At 51.4% G+C, this 17,734-nt stretch overlaps 2 protein-coding genes and 1 long non-coding RNA gene across 6 annotated transcripts in view; 1 reads left to right on the top strand and 2 right to left on the bottom strand.

The window, feature by feature from the left end:
- LOC109518215 (zinc finger protein 609-like) overlaps window positions 1-3,818 on the bottom strand; it is an 11,790-nt gene extending 7,972 nt beyond the window's left edge. The window contains exons 1-5 of the mRNA XM_019873924.1: window positions 3,721-3,818; window positions 1,833-2,694; window positions 912-1,128; window positions 257-344; window positions 1-186 (exon numbers count right to left, since the gene is read on the bottom strand). Coding sequence (XP_019729483.1) covers window positions 1-186; window positions 257-344; window positions 912-1,128; window positions 1,833-2,694; window positions 3,721-3,728 — 1,361 coding nt within the window. The 5' untranslated portion in view covers window positions 3,729-3,818. The remainder of the gene's footprint in view (window positions 187-256; window positions 345-911; window positions 1,129-1,832; window positions 2,695-3,720) is intronic.
- A 3,533-nt stretch (window positions 3,819-7,351) lies between these two features.
- The window catches only part of LOC109518217 (integrin alpha-11-like), a 12,162-nt gene continuing 1,779 nt past the window's right edge, over window positions 7,352-17,734 (top strand). For 2 of the 4 annotated variants that reach the window (XR_002168689.1, XM_019873925.1), the window contains exons 1-25: window positions 8,313-8,413; window positions 9,501-9,612; window positions 10,223-10,344; window positions 10,412-10,506; window positions 11,186-11,300; window positions 11,381-11,508; window positions 11,708-11,856; window positions 11,943-12,087; window positions 12,448-12,613; window positions 12,705-12,775; window positions 13,621-13,765; window positions 13,828-13,976; window positions 14,223-14,375; window positions 14,484-14,684; window positions 14,798-14,922; window positions 15,006-15,178; window positions 15,862-16,001; window positions 16,070-16,180; window positions 16,336-16,421; window positions 16,491-16,692; window positions 16,761-16,853; window positions 16,954-17,030; window positions 17,107-17,190; window positions 17,268-17,352; window positions 17,578-17,721. Coding sequence is in view for 3 of the 4 variants with exons in the window: in XM_019873925.1 (XP_019729484.1) it covers window positions 8,359-8,413; window positions 9,501-9,612; window positions 10,223-10,344; window positions 10,412-10,506; window positions 11,186-11,300; window positions 11,381-11,508; window positions 11,708-11,856; window positions 11,943-12,087; window positions 12,448-12,613; window positions 12,705-12,775; window positions 13,621-13,765; window positions 13,828-13,976; window positions 14,223-14,375; window positions 14,484-14,684; window positions 14,798-14,922; window positions 15,006-15,178; window positions 15,862-16,001; window positions 16,070-16,180; window positions 16,336-16,421; window positions 16,491-16,692; window positions 16,761-16,853; window positions 16,954-17,030; window positions 17,107-17,190; window positions 17,268-17,352; window positions 17,578-17,721 (3,126 nt within the window). In the remaining variant the exon portion in view is untranslated. Of the gene's footprint in view, window positions 7,857-8,312; window positions 8,414-9,500; window positions 9,613-10,222; window positions 10,345-10,411; window positions 10,507-11,185; window positions 11,301-11,380; window positions 11,509-11,707; window positions 11,857-11,942; window positions 12,088-12,447; window positions 12,614-12,704; window positions 12,776-13,620; window positions 13,766-13,827; window positions 13,977-14,222; window positions 14,376-14,483; window positions 14,685-14,797; window positions 14,923-15,005; window positions 15,179-15,861; window positions 16,002-16,069; window positions 16,181-16,335; window positions 16,422-16,490; window positions 16,693-16,760; window positions 16,854-16,953; window positions 17,031-17,106; window positions 17,191-17,267; window positions 17,353-17,577; window positions 17,722-17,734 lie in introns of those variants that run through there. The other 2 variants (XM_019873926.1, XM_019873927.1) reach the window with 2 other exon arrangements.
- On the bottom strand, window positions 8,321-10,309 carry LOC109518221 (uncharacterized). Its single transcript, XR_002168690.1, has 3 exons — window positions 10,209-10,309; window positions 9,521-9,776; window positions 8,321-8,406 (listed from the first exon to the last, which is right to left on the bottom strand). It is a non-coding gene; the product is annotated as an uncharacterized LOC109518221 (long non-coding RNA).

Here is a 17,734-nt window from a genome sequence, read left to right as displayed (position 1 = left end):
CCGGTCTGGCTGCCGCGCCGGCCTTTGCCGTTGGCGCCGGCGCCACCGCCGCGGGTCTTGCCGCTTCCTTTGTTGTCCGACGACGTGCTGTTGTCGTTGGCGGGCACGGCGCCGGCCGGGCGCATCCGCTTGCCTCGGCCTCGCCCGCCTCGCATCTCGACGTCGCTGGTGGGAGAATCGCAGAACCTGAAAGACATCGGCAGCGCGCTCAGGACGTGCTGGGCGCTTCGCTTTGCGCCCATCGGCCAAAACCAACCTGGGAGGGGCCCAGTCGTGTCGGGTGCAGTCCAACAGGGTTCCCACGTAGGTCTTGTTCCTCCACGTCACATTCACCACCAGCATCCCTGCGCCACATAAACACATCAACGTATTAGTCTCGAGAGATTGGGCGCAAATATTGGGAATGATTCCAAATGAGAGGGAATCGGATGGTGATATGATTATGGAATGATGTCGAATGAGCCAAACGGTTGCAAGAAAGAACGGCTTGCATCGCTCAACAAATGTGGACACCGGTGCTCACTATGTGTGAATCTCGAATTTGGAGAAAAGTAAAACCCCGCCTTCCGTCAACTTCTGAAATAGGTGGAACTTGGAAGGATGTGAATTGGTCGAGGAATGCGGGAGTATTTCGGCATCAAAAAAGGGGGGAGAAGAACGAGAAATGAAGGGACTAATGTGCAAATGCTTCCTGCATTGGCACAATTAAGATAATCGCATGAAAACAGGAAGACGTCACGCACAGATGTCAACACGTGAATCGATAAACACACACAAAAAAAAACCCCGAAGTGATTGGGGAGTCGGGAAAGCGCAAATGAATGATTGTGACCGCCTTGGGAATAATTTGCTCATTCGCGACTCCCGAACGCCGATGACGGACGTTAGCAGCGGGCGCGTTTTTCACCCACCGTCTTCGGTCTCCTGCCACACGATCCCCTCCAGGTTGACGCTGGTTCCGGGCTCGCAGGGCCCCAGGCACTCGGGCTCGGTGGCCTGCGCCGCGTCCGCCGTGTTGACCGCCAGCGAGCGCGTGCGCACCATGATCTGCTCGCAGGGCGAGGAGATGTCGCTGTTGGCTAGCAGGTGCAGGGAGGGCGCGGCCGGCGTGGAGCTGGGTGACTCCATCTGGAACACAAACAAGCGTGAGGCTCCACACATTTGGAGGTGAGGGTCCGTGAAGCAAACTTGGAAGTCTGGTCAAGAGAAAAAAACTGTTGAGAAAACAACCCCCCCCTCCAATAAAAAAGAGGAGGCGGAGCCTCCCAGACCCAATTTCAAGGTTCGTTCTCATCATCGCTACGTTTCCTGCTTCTCTCACATTGTTGAGCTAGCATTAGCGGTAGCCGCCGTTTTCCTTACGCCAGTCACTGACTGACCAGAAAGAGTACTCAAAAAAGCCAATGGCCCTCAAATGGAGCCATTGCTCTGCCTCTGGAAACAAAACATTATTTGGCCATCAAAAGTCCACCCTCACTCTTGTTTTCCCTTCTTTTACCGTTTGAGGTATCAAAAAAGCAGGAAATATTCGTCACTGTTCTACGTGAGCCGATTTCTTTTCACAAGAAGCTCATTTTCTCCACCTTTCTGTGAGAAAGCCTTGTTTTTGCGCAACTACGACGTGTTCCACTGCTGATAAAACAACACAGGCTGGCGTCTTAGAAGGCTGCCGTTTTCCGTTTCCATGCTGTATCGTTAAAAGCATAATTTTGACAATTAAGGCGCCTGGGAACAAAACTTCCTCAGCGACTCCTTGACAACACACACGCACGCACTTATTTTTCAATAAACAGTCTCTCAAACGAATCGAGCCAAGGTGTCCCCAATCTTACCTTGTCCCCACACAGCATCTTTTTGAGGTTGCGACAGTCGGCGCTGTCCATCTCCTCGTCCTCCTCTTCCTCCTCCTCAGTCGTCATAGAAACCGGCTGGCCCATGCCGGCAGAGTCCAGAGCCACATGACCCACGTGACCCAGGAGATCGGCGGCCGGGGCCTCAGAGTTCTGCGGGCCCTCAAAGGGGCCGCTGCGAGGAAGGGGGGCCCCGGGCAGCGCTGTCTCCTTGTCCACTTCCATTTTGTCCTTCTTAGTCTTTGCCAACACACCGTCTTTGTCCTTCTTGACGGACGGCAGGAGCCGCGAGGTTTTGCCGGACTTGTCGCCCCCCTTAGTCAGCCCCGAAGTGAGGTTGTGGGGCACCACAGGGTCCCCGGGGGCCCGAGCCAGAAGCTCCTTCTTTACGACATCCGGTGGTGGCGCGGCCGTCTTGGCGCTTTCTTTGGAGTTCTTAGCGCGCTTGGATTTGGATTTGCCGTCTTTTCCCTGCCCGCCACCCACGGGACTGACGAATTTGATGTTGTCGGGCAGAGCGGCCACGGCGCCGGGAGGGCCGGCCACAGGGCCGCCCTCCTTGCTGCCGGACATTTCCAGTTTGTCCTTCTCCAGGTCGGCGTCCAGGTCAATGATCAGATTGCCCACGCCGATGTCCCACTCATCACCGCTGTCGTACGCGTCCACCGCATTCGAGTCCACACCTTTCCCGCCTGCAGGGCCGCTGCTGAGGGACATCTTAGTAGGGGCGTCCCGGAGCGCCGCGGATGGGGGGCTGCAGGAGGGCCGCGCTCCTCCCAGCCAGCCGCAGGACGCCTGCTCAGGGCTGGGCCCGGCGCCGTCGCCCTGCTGCCCGCATGGCTTCCTGCACGACACAAAACACATCTTATTACAAGTTTTGACACATTTCATTTCTACGACAGTTTTGAAAATGGACTGCCCATATCACACACACACACACACACACACACACACACACACACACACACACACACACACACACACACAAAAGTGATGCAACTCGTCATGCATATTTTTGTGAAGGAGTACCTCAGCATTCCTGTAAACAAGTTAACCGAGGTCTTTGTGCACACTGCAATGTCAATATGAAACTAATTAGATTGTATTAGTCTATTAGTAACATTTCTTAGGGCTATTGCTTTCTCATATTTCAATATTTATCATACTTAGATTTGAATGACAAACATACGGACGTGTTACAAAAAATAGTTGTGCAAATAACCTTTACAAAATGAATCGATACATGTTCTCATCAAAACTTAACCTTAGTTGACATTTTTCACTTTGTCATCTTCCAGTTTGGGCATTCTCATAAATTAAGATGGCTTTTGGTGTTTTCCCCTCACCTCTTAGTCACTATTGTAATTGCAAATGTAGGGCCAGTTTCACGACAACTGATCATGTTAACAAACATTCAACAGCGCTCGCCTGAATTAATAAATTGTTGAAATATGACTCGTGAGAAAAGTTTGAAGCTAAGACGCACATTTGCGTCGCGGCGCTAGCCTCACGATAGCAAGGTTACAAACATTTGGAGGGTTTGGCGCACAGTTTAACGGGCGGACCACTTCAATTATTAACACTTCAGGCTGCGTTGAAAAAAATATGTCAAGTAAAATGCAAACAAGTGCCTTAAGACAGCTCGTTCACGAGACTGCCAACACCCGACTAGCTCGCAAGCTAAGCGGCTAATAGTTAGCATGTTAGCCGACAGAAGTCGTCGGCCTGGCTGTCTAAAGCGCAAACGGGCACGCAAAGAAAAGTTTACGGCTCTCCCAAGTGAACTTTGTTGCCATGAAAGCCACTCAACGATGGCGAACGTTGCGGCAAACATCGAATATTACGCCGGGACGCTGCTGGATATACGGACCCTTCCATCTAGGCCCGCGGTGGCCCGCTGCTTCACGGCTGGCGGGATCCATTATCGGACGCGTCTGTTTATCCAAAACATCCCAAGTTGAGCTCGCAGATGCCGCAATTGCCCGAATTCCCCCCTGTCGCACCGATAAACATCACTTGAGTGTTTTTAAAAGCGATGTCAATGTTACACTCGGGTGTGAACGTGTGTGTGTGCACGCTTAATGTAACGTCATCTGAAGTCGTTACTTGAGATGTGACAAGCTGTCGTAACCTCCAATTGCAGCGATTGAGCAAAGTTAGAATGTCCCGGTTATATCTGCACAAACGTTGGACATGAACTTGCTCACTGTCGTTGTCACGAGCAAATGGGTGCAAGCTTTCCGCCCGACAGACAACCAAGGGCTCGAGAACAAGACTCGGGTGCTAATTTCGGCTCAAACAGACCAAGTTTCCGTCATGTCCTGAAACCACAGTGACGTGTTTGTTCAGCAAGTCCCCCCCCCCCCAATGAGGAATCAATCGAAAGTCAAACAGAAAGTGGTCGAAAGTAAAGGAAAGTGTCAAGTGCGCGACTCAGGTCAGACGAGGACGTGTCCGACGATGGAAGCAGAGTACTTAGCTCCCCGGCGTCTACAGACAAAGACGGCGACAGTTAGCCCGCTGAGCTAGCCCGCCGAGCGAGCGAGCGAGCATCGGCCTGGTCGGCGCCAGTCGACCACGGCCACTTACCCCGCTTACAATTCCGACGCGGCCCGCTTCACGTGCACTCCATAAGGCCCGGACAGGCCAGGCGGCGAACCCGCGGAAGAGTGGCGAACGGGCTCCCGGTTCGTTGGCTGGCCTCAGTGGAGCGCAGCCGTCACACGGCCCCGGGGCCCCCCCGGCCTGCACGCTGCCGCCAAGCCGCACATCCCGCACTCAGTGAGCCGGACCGGCGCAACAGGGAACGAAGCCCGACAGTCCCATGAGCGGCTTGGATGGTCCCAATGGGTCCCAAAGTGCAAATATTCTCCTTGAAAATACGACAAGAACGCACGAGAGAAAGCACCACCGCGGATCCACTCAGGACTGGTACAAAGCGAGTAAAATCCGGAACGCCGGATCGGACTTAATGAGCCACACGATCCACATGGCACCGGATCAGTCTCTCGCTGGAATGGATTCCAGCGCGCGGTCGGACAATTCATTTTCCGACCGGGCTACATGAAAATCTGCAACGCTATGGACGCCACGCAGCTCACACCAACACATGCCAACTCTGTTCCGTATACATTTCATGTATTTATTAAAAACATTCCATTGTCTTGTTTTAGTAAAATGCTGTCACACTGGTATGGTGCACGCACGTACGCACACACATTCTTGCACCTCTTAATAATAAGAACCATTTACCAAGTCGGGAAAAAAAAAACAACTTTCGTGCAAAGAGCATGGCAAAGGTTGTAGCGGAAGAAGAGCGTTTTCCGGGTCAAGGCAAAACGAGCTTGAAGGAAGCAAATAAAAAACGGACGTATTTTGTTTCCTGGTATGTGTTGGATGACCAGAAAAGGGCTCGTTTTCGGTTGGTCATATTTCCAACTTTGAAACGACAAACGGACGGAGCAACACCGCCTCCTCGCGGACGGAAGAGGGATGGCCCCTCAACGCCCGGAAAGCTCAGACGTATTGAAAATCCGCACATGCACATTCATCAAGTCACACGCAGAAATGTACATATGCAAATGATAAATCGTGACCGTACGACGGAGGGGGAAACGCCCCGCAAAAGGCCGAAGGCTGCAAAAACGGGAATGCTGCAAACCACCAACAAAAAAAGACAAACCCACACAAGTGCAAACCAAGAAAAACACAAGTACTGTAACTGCAAGCTCCAAGTGAGAGGCGCTGCATTCACGGGTAAAAATAAATAAAACACATTTGCGCAAAAACACACACACGTAAACGAAAGAAACGCTGCTACCAACAAAATGGAAGCAAACATTACAAAACCGTAAAAGAAATGCAAAACCCGGGATACCCAAAACACCCGCAACTGACCGGAAGTTTGCCAGGCCACTTGGAGGCACCGCAGGACCAATCCTGAGATCCTCTGCAAAGTCCTGAGCAGGATTGCCTGATGACTGCCATCTTTTGCAGAAAAGAAGGTATACGTTTTGCTAAAATAAAAAAAGTTGTACGTTTTGCTTCCTGTCTTGTTGAACACATGGACCCGATTTCCGACTTTTATTTTCGTAAGCAGGAAACCGTGTTTGAATGTAAAAGCTTTACGATATTTCATACGTGCAAGACATACATGAACAATTACACAAAGGAGGGTGAAATGGAAGTTCACACGAGAGACTCGAAAATGGGGACGATCCGGTCCACGTGCATGTAGTGCGCTTGCAAACTTCCGTTTAGTGGGGCTGAACTTGGATTCTCTTTTTCTTGCCGTCGCTTTTGAGTTGATCTGTTTTGGATTTCGGCTTTTTTTTTTTTTTTTTTTGGTCTTGTTGGAATGTCAACCTCCGTCCCAGTTTCTGGACCTTTTGCTTGACTCCAACAGGTTGTCTTCCAAAATGGTCGCGTATTTTGGCTCCATTCGTCGTCCCATCTGTTTTCACTGCATCTACTCTGGCCCTGCTGAGGAAAAGCAGCCCTCAGACCACACGATGCTGCCACCACCATCACCCGCTTCCTTCCTTCCTTCCTTCCTTCCTTCCGTCCGTCCTTCCTTTTCTTCCCTCCTTCCTCTTCTTCTCCCCCTCCTCCTCCCCAGTGTGGTCCACAGCTGTCATTCGCGCATGCAAGGTTTGGAGCCCAATGATACAAAGTTCCTTAACGGGGGACCATCAAGAGTTTCGAAAAAAAAAAAGGCGCACCGAAGTGCTTTTCAAAACAAAGTTCCTTGGGTCTTGCAGCAGGTGTGAGGACACCGGCGAGTGTTTCTTGCAATGACGACGATGACGATGACGTGGTGTCGCGTTCGCACACCATTCCGTCCACATCTGCTTCCCCTTAATCATGACCGCAACTTTCCACTTGTTGTTTCCAACGCGCTCGCGCAGACACCCGCCGCTGGATGGCTGCGAACGTGCGCGCGCGCACGCGCGCGTGCCTTTGGAAGAGAGAGAAAGAAACTGTTTTCCTTAGATGATCGTTTCCAAGATAACAAGCATGAAATTGAAAAGTCTTGCTTCCCTTGGACCGAACGGTTAGTGTGTGTGCGTGTGCGTCTGTGTGCAGGTGTGTGTGTGTGTGTGTTTGTGCGCGTGTGCAAGTGTTGAATACCTTTGTCTGTGTCAACAAACAGCGCAAGTGCGGAGTCGGAGGGGCTCTGTGTCTGAAAATATCAAGTAATAATACAAATGCAATTTACAAAAATAAAATACAAACTAAATAAACAAAAACAGAAGAACATATATATATATACAGGTATATATTATGCAGTTATGCATAATACAAATTTAAAATATCATTTGAAATTATAATTAATAATATCATTTAATACAATATAATTTAATATGATATACACAATACGAATTCAATGAAATAATTATAATAAAACAATCGAAAAAAAAACAATAACATAAAAATAATTGGAATATATTTGCATAGTAATACAAATGTAAAAATACTATAAATAAAAAAATAATGTCCTGTAAAAAAACAACAATTATGATAACGATGATGATGATGTAATAATCACATCAATTAAATAGATAAAAAGCTCTTTGTCGACACTCAAAGGCACTTTACAGTCCACCGAAAATGTAACAATAAAGGTGCCCTGGTCATGCTGGGGTGTGGGTGGCTGGGCGACCTGACTGGCAGTAGCGGGCTGGGAGGGGGGCTTCTGCCAGGAATTGGAAGAGCACGTTGACATGTGGCACGCACATTTCCTGCTCTGGCTGCAGCCAAGAAAGGACGGTGACGAATAAGAAAAGGGGAGAAGGAGGACGGAGAAGGTCTTGGAAGGGGCTCGAAGGGGTGTCGCGTGCTTAGGCCCTGCCCACTCCGGATAAAAGGGCTGTCGGGCGAGAGTGGAGTTAACATCTTCCCCTCACGTCTTGGATTTGGACATCGGCTTTCGAATCTCTCGGGTGACCGTGATGGATTCTTGGCGCCGCTTCTTCATCAGCTCGATGATCTGCGGCCTTCTGCCAGGTGACAAACACACCACACTAGACGGCAAACCCTCATCGGTCGCGGGGATTGCATTCCTGAAGTTGTCATCTTCATTTCTTACAATGATGACATTTACAACGCTCAGTGTCGCCGCTGGCCTCGTGCTACATTCGCCTGACTCGTGTGCAGGCCGCGTGGGATCGGTTCCTTCTCAGCGACAGAAAGTGGACGGATGGACATTACAATACTGTATTGAATGACACCAAAGATTAAACCTAAAAAAAAAAAAACACACATGGAAGAGCACGTTGACATGTGGCACGCACATTTCCTGCTCTGGCTGCAGCCAAGAAAGGACGGTGACGAATAAGAAAAGGGGAGAAGGAGGACGGAGAAGGTCTTGGAAGGGGCTCGAAGGGGTGTCGCGTGCTTAGGCCCTGCCCACTCCGGATAAAAGGGCTGTCGGGCGAGAGTGGAGTTAACATCTTCCCCTCACGTCTTGGATTTGGACATCGGCTTTCGAATCTCTCGGGTGACCGTGATGGATTCTTGGCGCCGCTTCTTCATCAGCTCGATGATCTGCGGCCTTCTGCCAGGTGACAAACACACCACACTAGACGGCAAACCCTCATCGGTCGCGGGGATTGCATTCCTGAAGTTGTCATCTTCATTTCTTACAATGATGACATTTACAACGCTCAGTGTCGCCGCTGGCCTCGTGCTACATTCGCCTGACTCGTGTGCAGGCCGCGTGGGATCGGTTCCTTCTCAGCGACAGAAAGTGGACGGATGGACATTACAATACTGTATTGAATGACACCAAAGATTAAACCTAAAAAAAAAAAAACACACACACAAAAAAAACAAATATAAATGTTTTCTTCCAAACAACTGACAGTTTTTAGAAATACTGTACTGAAAGTTTTGTCAACATGCTGCGTTTTGTCATGGAGAAAATTTGGCAAGCTGTGCAGCGATGAGGCGCGGAGAGTGTTGACAGCCCGTTAGCCAATCAGGATGCAGAACACAATGCACTGGAAAAACTACACAAAAATGGCCCACTAAAAAAATCTATGAAACATCAAAGCTGTGAGAGATGAACCGTGTTATAGTGAGGGATTACTATCGAACTATCTCAATATGAATATTTAACAGGTGGCACAGTGTCAATTGGTTAGCACGTTAGCCTCACAGTGCAGCGGTGCAGGGTTCGAGTGCGGCCCCGGCCTTCCTATGTGGAGTTTTTATATTCTCCCATGCCTGCGTGGGTTTTCTCTGGGTAATCTCATTTGGGGTTTTTCTTCATAAAAAAAAAAGTTCAATAGAAATCAAAAACCAATTTGTGACGGTTTGTTGGCGAGTTTGGCTTGCCCCGTAAAAATTGATGTTTTAGCATTAGCATGTCAATGGCATGTTGCATTTTTCATCAGCATGAAGCCAAGCGGACTTTTTGAAGGTGAAATTGTTTGAGAAGCTCCAGGTGCAATTGTCTCTCAAACCTCAAGTTTGCACTCACAAGTCGAAGCGAGGAAAAAAAAGCAATTGCTCGCATCTCCAACCATCCCAAGTTGGCTCGACTCTTACCTCAAGCCGCCACTCTCGTATTTTTAGGGTTTGAAATTTCACCCGAAAGCTCCATCATCAACATTTGTGTGTGTGTGTGTGTGTTTGCTTTGGCGACAGGCGGCTGCGTGTGCTTCAACCTGGACACCAAGCGGGCGCAGATCTTCCGAGGCTGGGAGGAGAGCCACTTCGGCTACACGTTACGACAACACAACGCGCAAGGACGACAATGGTGAGGAGCACCGGGCCTCCTGTCCTCCTTCCTCTCCTGCATTTTCCATCTCAGCCGTACTCGCGCTCGTCTTTTTCTTTTCTTTTCGTTTCCAATGTGTTCTTCCTTCTGCCGTCATCCCGGGAATGTTGCTCCGCCGCCAAGGAAAATTCCTTGACAGGCAGCTGGACTCAATAAGACAAAAAACGAGGACTCAATAAGACAAAAACGAGCTAAGTGTGCTCGACGTGGTCATCTTCACCATCATCATCATCGTCGTCGTGGTCGTCACCTCCTCCTTCTTGATCGTGTTTGTTGTGAGGGCAAGAGAGGCGATGCCCCGCCGTGCACTTCGGGCCAACGAGCGCCTGTTTTATTCGTAAACAGGAAACCCAATGAGGTCTAATCGTCCTTAATGATGAGATGTGGCGTCTGACTCACACACGTTCTCAGCATCACACGCATGCACGTGCGCGCGCGCACACACAGAAGCAAACGAAGACACAGAAATACGTCCACGAACGTCCATATTCATTCATCCACGCACAGTGGCATGCTCTCACACTACATTTAAATTCCCCAGTGACTTCAGCAGTATATTAGTGTGTGTGTTGTACTTGTATGTGTGCAGGCTCCTGGTGGGTGCCCCCCTGGCCTGGACGGACGACCAGCAGACGGGCGACGTGTTCAGGTGTCCCATGGACGACGGGACCACTTTCAATTCCAGCAGCGCCTGCAGCCGCCTGCACCTGGGTGAGTAACGCGGCTCAGGTTTTCCGGGCCCATCACACGATACGTTGACGTGATGTCACGTGACCAGGAAACGTGTCCGTGGACAACGTGCTGGCGCAGCGCAAAGATGGGATGAGACTGGGAATGACGCTCACCACAGATCGCAAGGACGGAAGCTTTGTGGTTGGTCACGTACTAATACGTGCTAACACATCCTCACATACTACAAGTCCAAACACACACATACAAATCCGTAAATGCTGTCAATGATGCACACTAACATGCTAACACAGTAACAATGATGAGTACTACCGTAATACGCTAACAAAATTCATACTAACATGGTAATTTCATGCATGCTAACAATGAATCGTGCTAAAATGCCGACAAACACATGCTTCTACATTCACAATGCCACATGGTAACACATGCTAGCATGCTAACACTAACAGTGACACATGCGCGCGCGCGCACACACACACACACACACACGCTAACGCATGAATATGCTAACATGGTACTAATGACACATGATAAGATGCTAACAATGACTCACAGTGACCTTTTAAGATGATCACAAAGATGCATATAAATTTGTGAACGATGACATTTGCTGACATTCTAACACGCTAACAAAACACACATGCACAGCCACAACTACATGCTCACGTGCTAAAAATGGTAACAATGATGCATGCAAACAATGACATCTGCTAACACGCCAAAAATGACACATGACTATGCTAAGGTGCTAACAATGCTAACATGTTAATTATCAACATGCTATCACACGAACTTGCGTCATGCTAACAATGACACAGGCTCACATGCTAACCACGTGATGACACGTTTGTGTGGTCAGACGTGCGGCCCGCTCTGGTCTCACGAGTGCGGGAGCTCCGTCTACACGTCGGGAGTCTGCACACATGTGGGAGAACATTTCCAAATCCTGGAGACCGTTATTCCCGCTTTCCAGAGTAAGTCCGTGTGCGTTGGTCTCCACGGAGCGTCCGTAGGTCTGCACGTCCACATGCACATCCGTCTGGTGTGGGCGCAGGATGCGAGACGTTCGTGGACCTGCTGATGGTGGTGGACGGCTCCAACTCCATCTACCCGTGGTCGGATGTCACAGACTTCCTGGTCAACATTCTGCGCAAGGTCAACATCGGCCCCGGGCAGACTCAGGTCCTTGTCTCCCACATCGTCGTCGTCGTCATCTTCATCGTCCGGCTCCGCCTTCCTGCTTTTTCTCCTCTTCGTTCTTCCCCCTGTTCGTCGTTGGCTTGACTTTCCTCTTGGTGGTCCTTGTCCTCCACTCCATATCCATAGTCTCTGTCCTCCTCGCCCTTGTGCGTTACCGTGACAACGGTGTGGGGGTGCGCAGGTAGGCGTGGTGCAGTACGGCTCCCGGGTGGCCCACGAGTTCCGTCTGGGCGAGCACCGGACGGTGGACGAGGTCCTGCAGGCGGTCGCTGACATCAGACAGCGGGGAGGCGAGGAGACCCGCACGGCCTTAGCTATCAACATGGCCAGGTGCGCCGCTGACCTCAACTCGGGCGTCACGTTTGGTGTCCGTGTGACGTGTACAAATGCGTGTCTGTGTGTCGCCGTTTGCTTAGGTCACAGGGGTTCAAGCGTGGCGGCCGCGCCGGTGCTCACAAAGTGTTGGTGGTGATCACAGATGGAGAATCTCATGACAATGCTCAGCTTGACGACGCCGTCGCGCGCTGCAAAAGCGACAACATCACCATGTACGCCATCGCGGTGAGGCCACACGCCACAAAAGGGAAACACAACTACACAACACGTCGCGATACCACAATACAAACGCGACACAGCGGCACCACGTACCCCATCGCGTTGCCGCAACGCAAATGAACCCTATTGTGATGCAACAACAAAACAATAGAAACACAGCATCACCATGCACGCAGTCGCACTGAGAGAACACAAAAAACAGAAACGTAACCCCCACAACCGCGCAGCACGACACACACGTAAGCCAAGGACAAAAACACAAACCAACAGCACGACATGCTAGCACTTCCTGTGTGTTTACCAATATGGGAAGCACTTCCTGTGTGACTTCTAACATGGCGGCACTTTCTGTGCGTGTGTTTTGAGGTTTTGGGGTACTACAACCGCCGCGGCATCGACCCGTCGTCGTTTCTGAAGGAGATCCGCTTCATCGCCAGCGACCCGGATGAGGATCACTTCTTCAATGTGACCGACGAGGCAGCGCTCAAGGACATCGTGGACGCGCTGGGAGAGCGGATCTTCTCACTGGAAGGTCAATTTGGCAAGATGAGCGCCGGCGTGTCACGTTTGTTTTCCATTTTAGCCTTCAGCGGATGCTCATTGATTGCTCTCGTGTTTGTCAGGAAGCGACGGGCTGGGGCGGGGCTTCGGCCTGCAGATGGCGCAGGCGGGGTTCTCCTCCCACCTCCTGCAGGTGAGCGCACCTAATGCTAATGCTAGCGCCACATCCGCGAGGTCACGTGACTCGGCCGAGAGGCCGAACGCCAAGTGACAAATCTATCGGAGCGCAACGCAACACAAACGCATCTCATTTCCGCTTTCGAGAAAGGAGCTCAATGGATGCTTTGCGTAAATAAGACTCGAACACAAAAAAATATATACATAATAAAGTTAAGAAGTAAAAGTAAATCCAAAACTCAAACAGTAACACAAGCACAACAGCATAACGCAAGAAAACACCCCGCACACCTAACAAACACCGCAACAATAGACAGACCGTGCAAAAAGACAACACAACAAAAACACGCCAAACAGTACGCAAACAATTCTTCCATACGAGCAGGTGTGGTATCCACTCATGCTAATGCTAGCGTGCTAGTGAGTTGGCTCAATCTTGGGAGGCGAATGCGCAGGTCGTCATTTGAACAATCCAGAAGTTTCCTGGCCCGCAGCAGTTGGCCTGGAATGAAGCGTCGCCACGGCAACAGCCGGAAGATTCTTTAGTTTCCCACTCGGGGTCGGGTGTCGCACACGTGGAATCGGTCGAGGTGAGCGTCGACGTGGAAAGCAGATGGTGGACGTGTGCCCAGCGTGTGTGAGCAGAGCGGAACGGCCGTCATCCCGCTCCAGAACATTCCTTTCGCGCATTCCCCTCTCCCAGCGAACCCCCCAACAAAACCTCATCAGGTTGCTAATTATCCCGGGGCACACAAATGTGGGAGGGGTCACCTGACAATCGATTGGTCGCCAGTCAATGCCAAGGCTCCCATGGATCGGACCTGCGAGCGTGACAAGCGTTGCGCTTTTCTGGCCCTGCAGGACGGCCTCCTGCTGGGCGCAGTGGGCGCGTACGACTGGAACGGCGCCGTGCTCAAGCGCAACCCGCATGGAAATCTCCTTCCCGATCCGTCAGCGTACGGCGACCAATTCCCCGAAGAGCTTCGGAACCACGCCGCCTATTTCGGTATGACACGACGGCGGCCACGCGAGTTGCCAGCCGAGGCTCACGCTGCCCACCTCTCGCAGGGTACTCGCTGGGGTCGCTTGTGGGCTCGGGCGGGTCGGAGGTGGTGCTGGCGGGAGCGCCCCGGTTCAACCATAGCGGCAAGGTCGTCAGCTTCACCTTGGATCGCCGTGGAAACGTCAACGTCCTGCAAGCACTTGTTGGAGAGCAGGTCGGACCCCGGCCCCTAATGTGACATCGTCATCACACACTTGCATGACGGTGTGTGTGTGCATTGTGTCATTGGACGTGTGTTGTATAATTGTTTGTTTGTATTGCGTCATTGTGCATGTGTGTAGAACTGTGTGTGTGTTGTCTCATTGTGTTTTGGATCATATGGTATTATGTATTAATGTCTCTGTTTTGTATAATAGTGTGTGTGTGTGTGTGTGTGTGTGTGTGCGCGCGCGCGCGTCAGATGGGTTCTTACTTTGGCAGCGTGTTGTTGTCGATGGACGTGGACGGCGACGGCGAGAGTGACCTCCTCCTAGTGGCCGCGCCTATGTACTGCAGTCAAGATGCGCACGAGACGGGAAAAGTATACCTCTATAAAGTCAACACACAATCACAGGTATGCACAACACACACACACACACACACACACACAGATTAGGACACACCTACATGTACACACCCGACATACGTGTGTGTGTGCGTGTGTGTTTGTGTGTGATCACAGGCTCTGTTGGTGCCGAAGGGGGCGCTGCTACCGTCACCCGCTCTCAATTCCCGCTTTGGCGCGGCGCTGGTTCAAATTCCCGATGTAAACGCAGACGGCTTTAACGATCTGGCGGTGGGCGCCCCGCTGGAGGACGACCACCAGGGTGCGCTCTACTTGTATCACGGCCACCATCGGAGCATACACCTGCGCCACACGCAGGTGGGAGCAGGAAGGACAGTAGAGGCCGTCACCCAAACTAGTTTGGTCTTGCTGTAATTGGGATGATCGTCACCGTGTGACGATCGTAACAAATCTTCCGTGTTCCTTGTCAGCGCCTTTGCGCAGCCACCTTCGACATGGGACTCAAATACTTTGGCCAAAGTCTTGACGCTGCCAAGAACGATGACGGCGACGTGAGTGTCGCCGTCGGAGCACTGGGAGCCGCCGTCATTGTCCGGTTAGTTTGAGTGAGTGGTATGTGTGACGTGGGGCGCAACCAGCTCCGCCCACCCATCGTATGATCCCACCCCCCCACGACAGGTGTCGGCGGGTCGTGCGTCTGGAGTCCACGCTGACGTTCGAGCCTGAGAAAGTCAACGTTTTCCACAAGGACTGCTGGAGAGGAGGGAAACCGGTCACTTGCATGGCCGCCACGGTGTGCCTGCGGCTTCACGACGTGGCCGGCACGCACGCCGCCGCCGGCCAACATGTCGGTACGTGCGGCATGATGGCAAACGCTTTCAGCGTTTTGTCCACCAGTGCACTGGATTATCCTTGCACTTGTACCCTCGTTGACCATTGCCAGTAATACAATTTGGTGTGGTAGAGGAATAATGACAGCACGCTGGTTGAGAATTTTTCCACTGCTAGCGCCATTATTGGTGGACCCGTATGACCCGTCACACTGTTTGGATGACAATTTGACACGTGGACACTGAACACATCTGGAGCACATCACACGCTCACATACACACGCATAGACACAAGCACTAAACTCACATGCTCCTACACAAACACACACACATTAATCCATTTGCACATATGTATTTGATCTCACACACACACACACACACACACACACACTCGCACACAATGCACAGACTGACTCACATGCTCGTACACACACACACACACACACACACACACACACACACGCACGCACGCAGTACTGTAATTTATTTGCACATATGCATTTGATCACACACACACAAAGACACAAGCACACACTGACACACAAACAAAATTTGCACGTACATTTTTCTTCAAACACACTCACACAACCCCACAGGTGGACAAACACAAACATGCAAACAGGGAAACAAGCCGTCAATGAGCCATCAGTGCATCAGTTCCCGGTCACACCTGACTCTGCCCATTGACTCCGCCCCCTCCTCAGCAGCGCACTACTATCTGAATTTGGACGAGAAGCGAGTTCCTCATCGAGCCGTCCTGGATGAGCGCGAAGGTCTTCAGACGAAAACCATGACGCTCACGACCGGAAGGCCACAATGCCGGCGACACGCCTTCACAGTGCAGGTCACTCACACGCATGCGCATAGCCGCACGCGCTCACACGCTGACAGTCTGAGTGGTCCCGCGACTAGGACACGATGGATTACAGCCGTCCAATCGCGGTGGGGCTGGAGGCGGGGTTACGGAGTTCCGACGATGGGCCGATCCTGGACCCTGATTGGCCGAGCACACTGAAGGCCGAGGTGAGGTCGTGACGCCTCGTTAGCATGTTGACGCTGCAACGCTTGCTAGGATGCTAATTGCTAACACTGTAAACACGAGCAGAGTGAACAGCCCACTGGAGCTTCATTGACTTTGCATTTGGCTTAATTTAGCATCAAACTCGTTTTTGTTGCAGCTTCCATTTTGGAACGGCTGCAGGGATGAAGACGCTTGCGTTCCGGACCTTGTCATCGAGAGTCACACTGACCTCATCAACTTTCAGTGAGTCTCTGTCACACATACACACACGTGCAGAGTATAAAACAAAACAAAACTGGCGTTTGTGCGCAGACACTGGTGCGCTTCCCCGGAAGGGTTGCAGCGGCGAGCGTGCCGCCAGCAGGGGGCGCCTGGAGACAGCTGGCTGGTGGAGACCACGCGGAGGAGGGTGGCACTCCTCGCCCGCCTGGAGAACCGAGGAGAGAACGCCTACAGGTCGTCCGTCCTGCTCTCCTCTTCGCCAAATCTGATTTTCGCCGGCCTCGTTGTCAAGGTAACCAAACTTCCGGCCGGCCCGCGGCCAATTGTCCTTCTTGTTGAGCGCCCGCTCCTCCACGACAGGACCAATCCGACGTGCAGATGGAGTGCTTCCCTCAGGAGACCAATCGGACCAGATGTAACATCAGCGCGCCTCTCATGAAGGCCTCTTCTCGGGTACGGCGGCTAGATGGCGACCGCTCCCTTCTTCTTCTGACGACCTATTGATGAGGTCACCCGCCTCTTTCGAAAATGGACGAATGCTTTTCCTGTCCAGGTGTTTTTCCGAGTGGAGTTTGAGTTCAGTTCTTCGGTCTTTCTGGACCACCTTCACATCGCCGTGGCAGCCACCAGGTGAGGCCACGAGACACACAAACGCACTCAACAGTTGAAAAAAAACATGAGATGTGGCTGTGTGTGCGTGTTCCAGCGAAGGCCAAGACGCTTTCCCCGAAGACAACTACAACGACATCACCCTCCCTCTCAAATATGAAACGGACCTCCTCTTTACAATGTCAGTCATTTGTCCGTCCGTCCCTGCGTCCGTCATCTGTCTGTCGGTCAATCCAACGGCAGCTCATCTCCCTTCAGAGATCAAAGCCCCGCCCGCTTTGTCATCCAATCCGAAGACGACAAGGAAGACGACGCCTTCCCCGCCTTCAACGTCTCCTTCTACGTACGTCCGTCAGATGGAAAGACGCTTTGGCTTTTACTCCACATCCTACTCGTGCGCTCAATTGGCCAAATACTAGTGCGCATTTGACAATTCGGCGCACATTCTCTACTAGTGAGGGAAATCTGTGCATTGTGTGTGTTAAAAAAAAATGTTTCATTGTCTACGTGTGTGAGAGAGAATCAGTATGTGCACGTAGATGTATAAAAAATTGGGTTTTGTTTTCAGTTGGAGAACCTGTCGTGGTTCTCCGTTGAGGGCGTGGCATTCAGGGCCCAATTCTGGGCTGTAAGTCTCCAAGGCAACCATCTGCTGACCCTCACCCACTGCGGACTGGACCAAGACCACAACATAGACCATGACCGGGACCAGGTGTGTTCTTTGG

The sequence above is a fragment of the Hippocampus comes genome, unplaced genomic scaffold, assembly GCF_001891065.2.
Source record: "Hippocampus comes isolate QL1 unplaced genomic scaffold, H_comes_QL1_v1.1 scaffold298, whole genome shotgun sequence".
NCBI lineage: Eukaryota > Metazoa > Chordata > Actinopteri > Syngnathiformes > Syngnathidae > Hippocampus > Hippocampus comes.
The sequence above is the reverse complement of the archived record's forward strand: the minus strand, read 5'-3'. Positions and strand labels throughout refer to the sequence as shown.